This window comes from Aegilops tauschii, chromosome 6 (genome assembly GCF_002575655.3).
Source record: "Aegilops tauschii subsp. strangulata cultivar AL8/78 chromosome 6, Aet v6.0, whole genome shotgun sequence".
NCBI lineage: Eukaryota > Viridiplantae > Streptophyta > Magnoliopsida > Poales > Poaceae > Aegilops > Aegilops tauschii.
The window spans coordinates 259,336,970-259,350,905 of NC_053040.3; the positions used below are offsets into that span (position 1 = coordinate 259,336,970).

General features: G+C 44.5%; 1 protein-coding gene across 1 annotated transcript; it reads left to right on the top strand.

Annotated features, from left to right (window-relative positions):
• Positions 1-10,438: 10,438 nt before the first annotated feature.
• Positions 10,439-11,311, top strand: LOC109758166 (protein FAR1-RELATED SEQUENCE 5-like). The gene has a single exon (XM_020317014.3). It carries the CDS (start codon positions 10,439-10,441, stop codon positions 11,309-11,311), a length of 873 nt encoding a protein of 290 aa, XP_020172603.3.
• The last annotated feature ends 2,625 nt before the right edge of the window (positions 11,312-13,936 follow it).

Here is a 13,936-nt window from a genome sequence, read left to right on the forward strand (position 1 = left end):
GGTGAGAGTGCGTATAATCCATGCACTCAACATTAGTCATAAAGAACTCACATACTTATTGCAAAAATCTACAAGTCATCAAAAACCAAGCATTACCCGCATGCTCCTAGGGGGATAGATTGGTAGGAAAAGACCATCGCTCGTCCCCGACCGCCACTCATAAGGAGGACAATCAAAGAACACCTCATGTTTCAAATTTGTTACATAACGTTTACCATACGTGCATGCTACGGGACTTGCAAACTTCAACACAAGTATTTCTCAAATTCACAACTACTCAACTAGCACAACTTTAATATTACTACCTCCATATCTCAAAACAATCATCAAGCATCAAACTTCTCTTAGTATTCAACACACTCATAAGGAAGTTTTTACAAATCTTGAATACCTAGCATATTAGGATTATTTAAGCAAATTACCATGCTATTTAAGACTCTCAAAATAATCTAAGTGAAGCATGAGAGATCAATAGTTTCTATAAAACAAATCCACCACCGTGCTTTAAAAGATATAAGTGAAGCACTAGAGAAAAAACTATATAACTCAAAAGATATAAGTGAAGCACATAGAGTATTCTAATAATTTCCGAATCATGTGTGTCTCTCTCAAAAGGTGTGTACAGCAAGGATGATTGTGGTAAACTAAAAAGCAAAGACTCAAATCATACAAGATGCTCCAAGCAAAACACATATCATGTGGTGAATAAAAATATAGCTCCAAGTAAAGTTACCGATGGAAGTAGATGAAAGAGGGGATGCCTTTCGGGGCATCCCCAAGCTTTGGCTTTTTGGTGTCCTTAGATTATCTTGGGGGTGCCATGGGCATCCCTAAGCTTAGGCTCTTGCCACTCCTTGTTCCATAATCCATCAAATCTTTCACCCAAAACTTGGAAACTTCACAACACAAAACTCAGCAGAAAATCTCGTGAGCTCCGTTAGCGAAAGAAAACAAAAGACCACTTCAAGGTACTGTAATGAACTCATTATTTATTTATATTGGTGTTAAACCTACTGTATTCCAACTTCTCTATGGTTTATAAACTATTTTACTAGCCATAGATTCATCAAAATAAGCAAACAACACACGAAAAACAGAATCTGTCAAAAACAGAACAGTCTGTAGTAATCTGTAACTAACGCAAACTTCTGGAACTCCAAAAAATCAGCCAAAATAGGAAGACCTATAAAATTTGTTTATTGATCAGCAGCAATTGGAATCAGTATTTTATCACGTTCTGGTGATTTTTAACAATTATTTTCGTGAACAGAAAGTTTCTGGAAATTTCTGCAAGATCAAATAACTATCATCCAAGAAGATCCTATAGGTTTAACTTGGCACAAACAATAATTAAAACATAAAAACACATCTAACCAGAGGCTAGATCAAATATTTATTCCTAAACAGAAGCAAAAAGCAAAAAACTAAAAATAAAATTGGGTTGCCTCCCAACAAGCGCTATCGTTTAACGCCCCTAGCTAGGCATAAAGCGAGGATAGATCTAGGTATTGCCATCTTTGGTAGGTAATTCTTCAATGAGGCATCTACCATCCTTAGGAATTTCTTTCTTTTTATTGATTATCAAACTTTTAGGCACAAGATCGAAAAATTCATTTGTAACAAATGGTTCCTTAATGATAGCAAACAGATTGGGATGAATACTTATAGATTTGAGATCCGCAGTTTCCTTACTAGAGGATTCACCCTTATTTTTAGGAACATACATAAGCTTGGCAATTTTAGTAGGAGGACTTGGAGTATTCTTTACGGAAGAAAAAGCGGTTCCCAAGTTGGTAATGATATCCTCAAGTTTATCGATTCTAGTAGAATCCTGATTTATTTTCTCATTAAATATGGGTTCCTTTTCTTTAATATTTTTCAAAGTGACTCCTACTTTAGATCCATATTGAGTGATTCGATTATGGATCTTTTTATCCAAATTTTCAATTAACTCTACGGTAGCAACCTTATTTTCAATAATTTCAAGTCTTTGCATTACATGCTCCAAAGTTAACATAGTTCCATTAACCAAAAGAGGTGGTGAGCCAAACAAATCTATCATAGCGTTATAAGAATCAAAAGTATGGCTACCCAAGAAGTTCCCTCAGGTAATGGTATCAAGGATATATCTGTACCAAGGAGTAGCGCCTACATAAAAATTGCGAAGAAGAACAGAAGTAGATTGCTTCCTGGTAGATCTATTTTGAGCATTGCAAATTCTATACCAAGCGTCTTTTAGATTTTCTCCCTCCCTTTGCTTAAAATTTAGAACTTCATTGTTGGGAGACAACGGAGAAGATAGAGGACTAGCCATAATGACAAGCAAACGAAAAAGAGGCAAACGAAAAAAGAGAGGGCGAATAAAACGGCAAGGGTGAAGTGGGGGAGAGGAAAACGAGAGGCAAATGGCAAATAATGTAATGCGGGAGATAAGGGTTTGTGATGGGTACTTGGTATATTGACTGTTGCGTAGACCTCCCCGGCAACGGTGCCAGAAATCCTTCTTGCTACCTCTTGAGCACTACGTTGGTTTTCCCTTGAAGAGGAAAGGGTGATGCAGCAAAGTAGCGTAAGTATTTCCCTTAGTTTTTGAGAACCAAGGTATCAATCCAGTAGGAGGCTACGCGCGAGTCCCTCGCACCTACACAAAACAAATAAATCCTCGCAACCAACGCGATAAGGGGTTGTCAATCCCTACATGGTCACTTACGAGAGTGAGATCTGATAGATATGATAGGATAATATTTTTGGTATTTTTATGATAAAGATGCATAGTAAAATAAAAGCAAAGTAAAAAAGGCAACGGAAATAACTAAGTGTTGGAAGATTAATATGATGAAGATAGACCCGGGGGCCATAGATTTCACTAGTGGCTTCTCAAGAGCATAATTATTTTACGGTGGGTGAACAAATTACTGTTGAGCAATTGACAGAATTGAGCATAGTTATGAGAATATCTAGGTATGATCATGTATATAGGCATCACGTCCGAGACAAGTAGACCGACTCCTGCCTGCATCTACTACTATTACTCCACACATCGACCGCTATCCAGCATGCATCTAGAGTATTAAGTTCATAAGAACAAAGTAACGCCTTAAGCAAGATGACATGATGTAGAGAGATAAATTCATGCAATATGATAAAAACCCCATCTTATTATCCTCGATGGCAACAATACAATACGTGCCTTGCTGCCCCTACTGTCACTGGGAAAGGACACCGCAAGATTGAACCCAAAGCTAAGCACTTCTCCCATTGCAAGAAAGATCAATCTAGTAGGCCAAACCAAACTGATAATTCAAAGAGACTTGCAAAGATAACCAATCATACATAAAAGAATTCAGAAGATTCAAATATTGTTCATAGATAAACTTGATCATAAACCCACAATTCATCGGTCTCGATAAACACACTGCAAAAGAAGATTACAACGAATAGATCTCCACGAGAGAGGGGGAGAAGATTGTATTGAGATCCAAAAAGAGAGAAGAAGCTATCTAGCTACTAACTATGGACCCGAAGGTCTGAGGTAAACTACTCACACTTCATCGCAGAGGCTATGGTGTTGATGTAGAAGCCCTTCGTGATTGATGGCCCCTCCGGCGGAGCTCCGGAACAGGCCCCAAGATGGGATCTCGTGGGTACATAAGGTTGCGGCGGTGGAATTAGGTTTTTGGCTCCGCATCTGATCGTTTGGGGGTACGTAGGTATATATAGGAGGAAGGAGTACGTCGGTGGAGCAACAGGGGGCCCACGAGGGTGGAGGGCCTGCCTGGGGGGGTAGGCGCGCCCCCTACCTCGTGGCTTCCTCGAAGCTTCCTTGACTTAGGGTCCAAGTCTCCTGGATCATGTTCGTTCCAAAAATCATGTTCCCGAAGGTTTCATTCCGTTTGGACTCCGTTTGATATTCTTTTTCTGCGAAACTCTGAAATAGGCAAAAAACAACAATTCTGGGCTGGGCCTCCGGTTAATAGGTTAGTCCCAAAAATAATATAAAAGTGAATAATAAAGCTCAATAATGTCCAAAACAGCAGATAATATATCATGGAGCAATAAAAAATTATAGATACGTTGGAGACGTATCAAAACCGTGTAGACCGTGGTGGCCGCCTAGCCAGGCGGGTATCAAGGCAGCATGGGGAAGCGGAGACACCCACGTCCAATCAAGCGCCACGCGTCGACCAAGGCCGCAGGCTGTTGGGGCCCGCGGCGCTCCGCACTTGCCCTTTGGCTTCGCCTCGAAGCCAAGTCCGAGCTCGCCTTGGGCCCAGGGGCTACTGTCACCGTTCTGGGAACGGGGGTCCCCAGACTTGCCTGCCTGCGGCCCACGGCGTGGCTCTGCGAGCGGGCCCGTACGACCCATCTTCACCAACAAGCATTCGATACCCTCGCGAGGGGCCAAGCCTCGCGAGGCGGACGACACAAGACCTCCTTGGGAGCGGCCTCACCAGGCTGCCTCGCGAGGGGCGGAGAGATCAAGGCAAGGCAAATCTTGCGAGGTTCCCATGACGTGAGCCATGACGATCGAGAGCAAGCGGGCGCCAGCGCGCGCAGTGTCCTTGTTTCCTCTTTGGTGCTAAGGAGGCAAGCACAGGCGAGGAGTACCCAGGCGTCATGCAAAGGTTTCCATATTGGTGCAACGAGACCAAGAGCAGCAAGACGGCAAGACGGAGGTCACCATGGAGCCCAAGGCGGCGTCACCACCAGAGCCTTTGGCTGGCATAGACTGCTTTTGTCAGGATGACTGTACTACCTGTCCCATTTCAAATTGGCCGTTGTGGCGTCCCTTCCCACTCAATATTTGGGGAGAGGACCAGAGCCTCTATAAATAGGATTAGCCACCACAGTAGGAGGCAACGGAGCCTCAGCCATCTCATCTTCGACTAGATCCAACCTATCCTCACACCCACCAAGCACAAGAACACCTCACCCCAGGAGGCTGTTCTTCCCCTTGTACTGTTCATCCTTGGCCCGAGAGGCAATCTACCACACCACACTGGAGTAGGGTATTACACCACAACGGTGGCCCGAACCAGTATAAATCTAGTGTCTCTTGTGTTGCGAGTTCGTCGAGCTAAGCTTAGAGATCCCGGTGAGGCTAAGAGCGTGATTCGGTAGGGGGAGATCTTCGTGTGCACCCCAGTGTTCGAACCTTGAGGGTTTTTCCGAAACCCGAGATCCGACAGGCCCAGCAGTAAAACCAGGCAACCAAACAAGCCTCTCCCTTCCCGCGCGGGCCTGGTTAGGCTGGATGCGGGCAACCAAACACGCCCTAAACGATGTGTGGTTGTCACAAGTAGTACTTGGCATCTATAGATGACGTTGTTAGTTAATTAGGTTGTATATGTGCATCTGCTCATTGAACAACTGCCATAGTTGCCGCACCATTTACTTGGCGAAAACAAAACGTAGGAGAGTGCGATAAGGGATCTCCCGTGGCCACGGGTAATATGTCCTTCTTGGTCAAAATGTCTTAAACCACGAATGGTTAGGTTCATGATCGCATCCGTGTGTCATTGTTTAGCATGCAGTACCCATTTTGAGTCCGTCTGGCGTGTAATGCCCTAGTACGTCCTGTTCATACGCCGCCACATCTGACCGTGTGCCCTGGTTAATTTCACGGCTTTAGTTTAAGAATGGGTGTTGCACCCGGTCAGACTGTAGCGGGTAGCAGGCTCTGTGTTTGACGCATTAGTAGTTCTCGCTTCTCGACGAGGAGCTGCCGACACACACATCAGCCTTGGGTAAAAACGTTGCCGTGTTAGAAACCAACAGAACCCACACCATCGATGGAGAATGTGTGCTCCCCCATGTCATTTACGTCCGACCCAAACAACCGTTGTTCATGCCACACTTCGTTATTGAGTGCACACGGGCCATGGTCGGACAAGGAGAATCGCGTCCAAGCCACCGCACTGGTCGACCCAGACGCAGGGAAGGAAGCCATCCTCGCCAAATTCGCCGATATTCAGAGAGCGGTCGTTGTGTGTCCATCCTCTCTGTGCAGAACTTCCTCGTCTGTTCCACGAAGTTACCTGATTATCTAATCTTGTGTAACTAATGTATTTTTTAGTATTCTCTATTCACATTTTTACTATGCAAAAACTTTCCGTTTATGTAGCTTAAAGCGAAATACTATACTTAGTAAGCTAGGTCTATTAGACCGGTAGCACCGCAGTCCACAAGCTTTGTGCGCTGCAGTAGATGCCATCCAACCAGGAGCTAAGCTTTCAATTTTCTTGGAAAGGAAATGATTTCTACTAGAGCGTAAAATTCAGAGTAAACAAATAGATCAAGTGCATCCATAATTCCTTAGTACTCCAAAATTCAGAGTACAGTAGTACGGAGCAAGGCAGGATTATGGTGCCCACGTTATAACCAGTGATTCTAAAATAACAACCAAAATGGTTTTGCTTATTCATGTAGAAAACCACACCAAATGAATTAAAAGAGAGAATCAACTCTGAGGCCAATGAAATTACCAGCTAGAAAAAAACAGAAAACTCTTGAACGAATTTTTAGCCAGGAAAAAGACATGCATTATTTTCTGGCATTCCATCAAACAGTGTTCAAGCATTTGTTCAGAACGATCAGAAACCTGTGGATCAATTGAAGATTCAGAGCAAAAGCTTAAACAACCTATGAATGCAAAACACTAAGCTAGCAAAAAAATTAGGCTCAAGCTATGTTTGGTGCCACCTCCGTCTCGAATTTCCTCGCGCGTGGCCTTGTCTTGCTCCTCAAGACCCCAGTTCTGCGCATGGCAAACACAAGGCATCACCATCATGATTCTTGGTGAAGCATGGCGACCTAGATGCAGAAGCTTGGGACACCAGACCACATATACGGCTAGTTACCTGCATCATCAAATCCAAAACGCATCACACAGGAAACCAAACAAAAAAAATATTGATTAGGAGCAGGCCATGATGAGGGAGCGGGCGAGGGGGAAATTCAGAACAACAACATTACATTCAGAGGGCCGTAGTTAGAAACACAAAAGTTAAGATATACATCAGTAGACAAACTAGAAAGAATTGGATTCATGCAACGTCCTGGTAACTAATCTAAAGGGTCCCGATAACTGCCAGACGTGTGGTGTATCGGGTGGTTGTGCCGCACGCCTCATGTGGCATGGATAGGAACCCGCCCGCACGACCGCGTCCGGGCGCGCAAAGCCACAGCCCGCACGTCCGGTGTGTGGCAAACCCGCCAACACGTCCGGGCCAGACGACCACGCTGCCCGCACGACCCAGCCGTCCCGGCCTCCTTTCGATCCCCAGTCCCGACTGCCGCCATCGTCTCCCACCTCTCGATCCCCTACCTCCATCACCGGCCTTCACTGGTTGCCATGGCAACCAGAGCAGATCCGTAGGGCCTTCCCACCGCTAACCACACCCCCTCCCCCACCCCCACCCCCCCCCCGCCCCCCACTCCAACCCCGCCCTCCAAAGATAACCAACTAAAAGCAAGTGAATCTCCGATCTCCTACTGCTTCTCATCCTTCTTCTGGGTAGAAAATTGCAAATTTACCAACGAAGGTGGCGACTGGATCCACGCTATCAGGGCAAAACACTACATGGTTTTGTGTGTCTTCGCATTTGCCAAGCAGCATACACCAGATCTGCCATGTACTACGCTAGAGTTAAGCTTAAGTTCTCAGTTCGCTTGGTGCAAGTAGTTGGTAATGAATGGATGCGTAGGAATCCCTAAAAAAGGGAGAGAAATGAGAAATTTGGAATAAAGGGGGTAGGAAAATTAGTTGCCACTTGTGTCTAACGTCAGTTGCCACCTATCATTGCCGTTAACTGCCACCATGTTAACCTGTTGCTTGCCATCCTATTGTGGTGGCTGTTGCCATCGAATCAAAAGGATAGCTGGCACCCAGATTTTAGAAAAAAGAGTGGATGTGCATGTCCTACTTGCCACGATGTGTTGGTTGCCTACACATGAAAATGTGATAAGACTGCCGTGTTATCTTGTACGTGCAAGCAGTAGAAGAATACATTTTTTGCGGATTATTGATGTGTTCTTGTTCATGCAGTGATTGAGAACACATTGGCAGAAACAAAACGCGGAAAGAATGAATCATGAAGATGGCGCTGATCCTTGGGTTTCTCAAAGGCCAGAAACGCCTCCTTGGGATGCAACAGAGTACAGTCAACTCATTTCTGCAGGGCCGTTGCTGCCACTACTAGAGCAGTACGCAGGCATTGGTATGATGCATGATAACGAAGAAAAGAACATTTGCCATGTTCGCGATGATGAAGATGACATTCTACTTATGTCCTACACCGTCATTTTTCGCAGGTTCTTATGACCAAAACACACTCAGGGGGGCACCATGGCAAGTTCAGTCACAGGGCGCTAACACTGACAAATGTACGGGCAGCCAACTTCAACTAGCTAATGTGGCAAATCAAGGTAACGCATACGAAAATGAAACATACTGGTGTGGACATGAAAAATAAACTTGCAAAGGATGGCAAAAGACTCACGAGTTATGTCGGAAAAAATGCAGAACCTTCATGCAGCACGTGGCATCAGGCGGCACCCATGTACCTGCCATCGACGTCATACACAGGTGAGTCCATAAAAAGTGAAGTTGCAGACGGTGAATTAGCAGAAGGAGCATAGTTGACAACTGCAGTTGCCATGACTGAACAACTGCAGTTGCCATCCCTGGACAACTACAGTTGCCATGTCTGGACAGCTGCAGTTGCCATGCCTGGACAACTGCAGTTGCCATGCCAGGACAAACTGCAGTTGCCATGTATGATCAAAAATGTGATTGCAATGTACAAACAACTATGGATGGCAAGTGTGAACAAATCTATGTGGCATTGTTGGACCACTGCATGTTCCATGTTGAAGAAACTACAGTTGCCATGCATTGACCAACTACTACCATGATTACAGGTTATTACGGTGGTGCTACCTCAGCAAACGTCTCATGGCAAGCTTCACATATTGCAGACAGAGCACGTCAATTTGGTGTGACAGACCACACAAGATGGGCACATGCGGCACAACAAGGTAAGGAAATTTGAACCACAAAAACATCACTGCATTTGTTTTTATGGGAATAGCATGTGAGGAAAAGAAGATTTGTAGCAGTGATGGTGGAAAAAATCAAACAGAAAACGCTAACAAGTGGTCGTGTGCAATGACTCATATATTGTCTTCGGGATTTGCCAATTGCTAAAAGCATGTGTGCAGCACTAATGATTGATCGCATTTGCCTAGTGAGCTCAAGCCTAGAATACAAAGTTTTGATGCTAGAATATACTGGTTGCCATGTATTGGCAACAATATTTGCCATGTATGTAGGACTGCAGCTGCCATTGATATAGAATCCAAGTTTTGGTACTGAAAGGAGCTGGTTGCCATGCATTGGCAATAGTAGTTGCCATGTTTGTTGGACTGTAGCTGCCATGACTGGAGAACTACAGTTGCCATGCATGTCCACATGCAGACTCACGGCTTGCTGTTTGAATGATGTCATGCCAAATCACTTGAAGTTTATGTACTCCGTTACGATAAACATGTCATTCAAGCAAAATCTTACGCTCGTACCTGTTTTTTTATTACAGGGCCTTCAACTACAATCAACAGCGGTGCGGGGACATCTACTGCGGGGAGCTCTGAGCGCACGGAAGACGCGTTCCACCAGCCAGCCAACAATCATGCTGCAAAAAATGCCGAGTCAGAGTCGAAAATGGCAAACATTCCAGCAATGCCGACAAGCACACCTTTGAACATAAGCACTGGCAACACTCAAGTAGATGAAACTGCAGCCGATACTGAAGTGAATGATGAAACTGATGACGAAGCACAAGGGGATGAAGATGGTGGGCAATCAGAGATCATGGTACCTCGGCCACCTTACGTTGGGCAGAGATTTGAATTGTTCGCAGAGGCAAAGGAATTCTACCAGACATATGCAAAGTTCCATGGATTTGCGGTCAACACCGAATACCATAGGAAAATTAAGAAAACTAACGAGTACAGCAGAGGTGAGATGAGGTGCCACAAGGCACGAAGGAATAAGAAGGGGAAAGGTGTTGCGCCTGTCGTTCCGGAACGAAAGAGAGGTATCATTCTCAAGACGGAATGCCCTATCCGGTGTAAGCTAAACGTAGATGGAGCACAGTGGGTGGTCACTAAATATTTTGATGAGCACAACCACAAACTCATAAAGAAGTTCGACCTGGTAAAATTTCTGACCGCCCACAGAGGATTCACCCCCCTCGAGAAGAAATTCATAATGCTGCTACATGATTGTAACGTCGGTCCATCAAGAATGGTCCAGATACTATCACTCATCCACAGCTAAAAAGGGACTTTGAGTAGCATGCCCTACATACCAGCTGACGTCACAAACCTAAAGGCAAAGTACCGTAGAGAGAGCAAGTTGGCTGACATAGAGGCCACAATGGCCTACTTCGATGAGAAAGCGAGGGAAGATCCAGATTTCTTCTACAGGATAAGATTGGACGATGAGGACCGTGTCAGGAACATGTATTGGGTGGATGGTGCTGCAAGAAGAGCCTACAAACATTTCCGAGATTGCATTTCATTCGACGCGACATCTCTCACTAATATGTACAAGATGCCATGCGCTCCATTCATAGGAATAAATAACCACAATCAGTCATTGCAGTTCGGATGTGGGCTCGTTCGGAACGAAGACACGGATGGGTACGTTTGGCTTTTCAAGACCTTCTTGGAGTGCATGGGTGGACTTGCTCCGATGAACATAATAACAGACCAGGATTTTAGCATGCGTGCAGGCATAGAGGAGGTCTTTCCGTTGGCAGTGCACATGCACTGCAGGTGGCACATTATAAAGAAGGCTGAGGAGACACTAGGACCGTTCTTTGCTGACCGTCCAGACCTGCACAAGGCATTCGAGCTGTGCGTGGACCACAGCTTGACGGTGGAGGAGTTTGAAAGGGGCTGGATGGCTATGATTGAAACATATCAAGTCCAAGACCACGAGACGCTTGCTAGCTTGTGGGAGAAGCGAATGTACTGGGTGCCGGCCTACTTCATGCAGTGCTTCTTCCCGTTTCTGCAGACTACACAACGCAGTGAGGGGTTCAATGCTGTTTTGAAACGGTACGTGAGCCCTGGAAACTCATTACTACAGTTTGCCAAGCAGTACACTGCTTTGCAACAAAAAATATTGGGATCCAAGCTACAGCAAGAAGCAAACACCGCGCTCAAGCAGCCAAAATTGCTAACGTATTTACCAATGGAGAGGCAGATGAGCAAGATATACACCAACACGATTTTTAACAAGTAAGTCAGTTGTGTTACAATCTTATTTGCACAAATCATGAAGGTACCAGGTGCCATGTAGAATGCAATGCGGTTGAAATGCTTATTTGAAAATGATGATTGTGTTGAAAAGTAGCCATTAGGTACAGAGTAAACATGATATGTAGTTTCCATGCTTAATGAACTACAGTTTGCCATGCTTAATGAACTACAGTTTGCCACGTTCACTCAACTGCAGTTACCATGTTTGCGTAACTGCAGTTGCCATGTTTGATGAACTGCAGTTGCCATGTTTAATGAACTGCAGTTGCCATATTTAATGAAATGTAAATTCCAATGGCCATGATGGTATGGAATACAAACGCCAAATTGAAGTTGTTATGTAGTTTCCATGTTTAAATGAAATGCAGTTGCCATGTTTAATGAACTGCAGTTGCCATGTTTACTCAACTGCAGTTGCCATGTTTAATGAACTGTAGTTGCCATGTTTGAACGAATTGTAATTCCATTGGCCACAACAAACAAAAAGGTGCTACAAAAAACTTCACACAAGAGTTTAACAAAAACCACACAAAACTTGTAGATTCCAGAAGAAATAAAGCGTGCCAGCATGTACACGGCTTTCCAGGTGGACGAACATACGTTCAAGGTGTGTTCTATCATGGGCATGTCGGATTCAGAACCTAAAGACCCAGACAAGGGAAGGAACTACTTTGTGAAGGCATCGATAAGCGAAGGCGAATACTACTGCAAATGCTGCAAGTTCGAACAGGAGGGATTGTGTGCTGTCACATTCTAAAAGTAATGGACTTGAACGCGGTGACACGAATGCCCCGCCATTTCATAAGGCGGCGATGGACTTGGGACGCTGACGACGCATTGGCGCCGCAAACATCAAACGCAGTTTTGGCCGTGCATGACGAGAGACCAGAGTCAACCATGGAAGCCGTGAGGCACGTTGTGTTGACAAAGAACTATGCTGAACTAATTGATGAAGCGTGCAAGAGTGATGAGACAGCAAAGGTCGCACAAAAACACAGGAAGGCCCTCAAAAGAGAGCTTGATGAGATCAAGAAGAGGAAAGCTGAGGAAGCCTTACACAGGTTCCCCCGCACATCAAGTGTGCCTTTGTCCACAGGGCCATCATCTGAAAACTCGGAGGTAGGATCTGGAACAGCAAGCACAAAAACACAGGTTAGGAACCCGCCCCGTTCCATCACAAAAGGGCGTCCAATAGAGATAAGATACAAATCGGGATTGGAGATTCAAGCAAAACATAAGAAACCAAAGAAAGGGACGGGTAATCCGTGAACAACATTGGAGCACTTTGACTTGGTCCATGGTGACATTTTTTTTGTAATCTAGATGTTCTAAATTTTGTAAAAACTGGAGAATGACTCTTCAGGTGCATCAGAATCTGAAGTAAAAATGCCATGAAGGAATAGCTGCAGTTGCCACGTGTATGGCACTGAATTTGCCATGTTACTTGAACTGAATCTGCCATGCAATTTCTACTGAATCTGCCATACCATTTCTACTGAATCTGCCATGCCATTTCTACTGAATTTGCCATGTTTTTTTACTGAATTTGCCATCTTATTTTTTACTGAATCTGCCATGTTAGTTGTACTGAACATGCCATGTTAGTTGTACTGAATCTTCACCGCGTAGATTTCCATGTTCAGTCAGCGCATTTTAGTCACACATATTGTATTCTGGTGCAAACTATGGGAAACAAGCTGAAACGGTCTCGTGCAGCAACCACACAGGTTACTGCTCCGTGATCAAACTACCATGCTAGCCGGTACAGTTAGCAGTGCAAAAAAAATGAAAAAGCCAAACAAGAAAGAATGATAACTTTCACTAACCATGACTGATCTACTACATTTGCCATGTTTTCAGACATCAAGGACGCATTCAAAACACCATGCTGGTACTACCAACCCACAAGCACATAATAATACTGAACACACATAAACGTATATGCTGTCAAACCTAAGTAGGTTCACATCCACACATATATTACAAACTATTCAAATGTCACTCACACGCCACCACTGTATACTAGGCTACGGGGAGATGCAGTCATAGCATATTACACGGACATAGTTTTGAAAAGACAAGGTAATACCTTACATTCCTCGGCAACAGAATGTAAGGTAGGCGTTCAGTCAGGAGCACCACGTGATCACTTGTACTTCTTGGTGGCTTTCTTCACAGCTTCCTCTATGAACTCACGTGCGTTGGACCGTGTGTTGAAATCTTCATTCATCAACCAGTTCCATGTGTAAATTTTGCGGAGCTCGACGACCATTCCAGCTGTGATGACAGGAACCCGTCGACCTTCCCACTTTGCAAGGTATTCCAACATGTGGAAGCCGCAGTCGTGCCTAAACAAGAAAAGAGTCAGGTTAACTCACAAGAACATATAGAAAAAATCATAAACTTCAATTCAGAGGTGACAAAAAAGAGAGGATGAGCATTGGTTTGGAGGACACATGAGGAAAACATGGGAAAATATTGGTTTCCTTGATTCGTAGTCGCCACGTACTCAATTGGAAAATGTCTGATCTGGACCTTTGAGTTTTCATAGTGACGGTTCCATGTCTCTTTGAGGTTGTTAATGAAGTATTCAGCATGCGTAGTAAGG

Bases quoted from the DNA above. Each gene is read 5' to 3' on its own strand.
- LOC109758166 (XM_020317014.3), top strand. From the start codon at position 10,439: ATGGCCTACTTCGATGAGAAAGCGAGGGAAGATCCAGATTTCTTCTAC.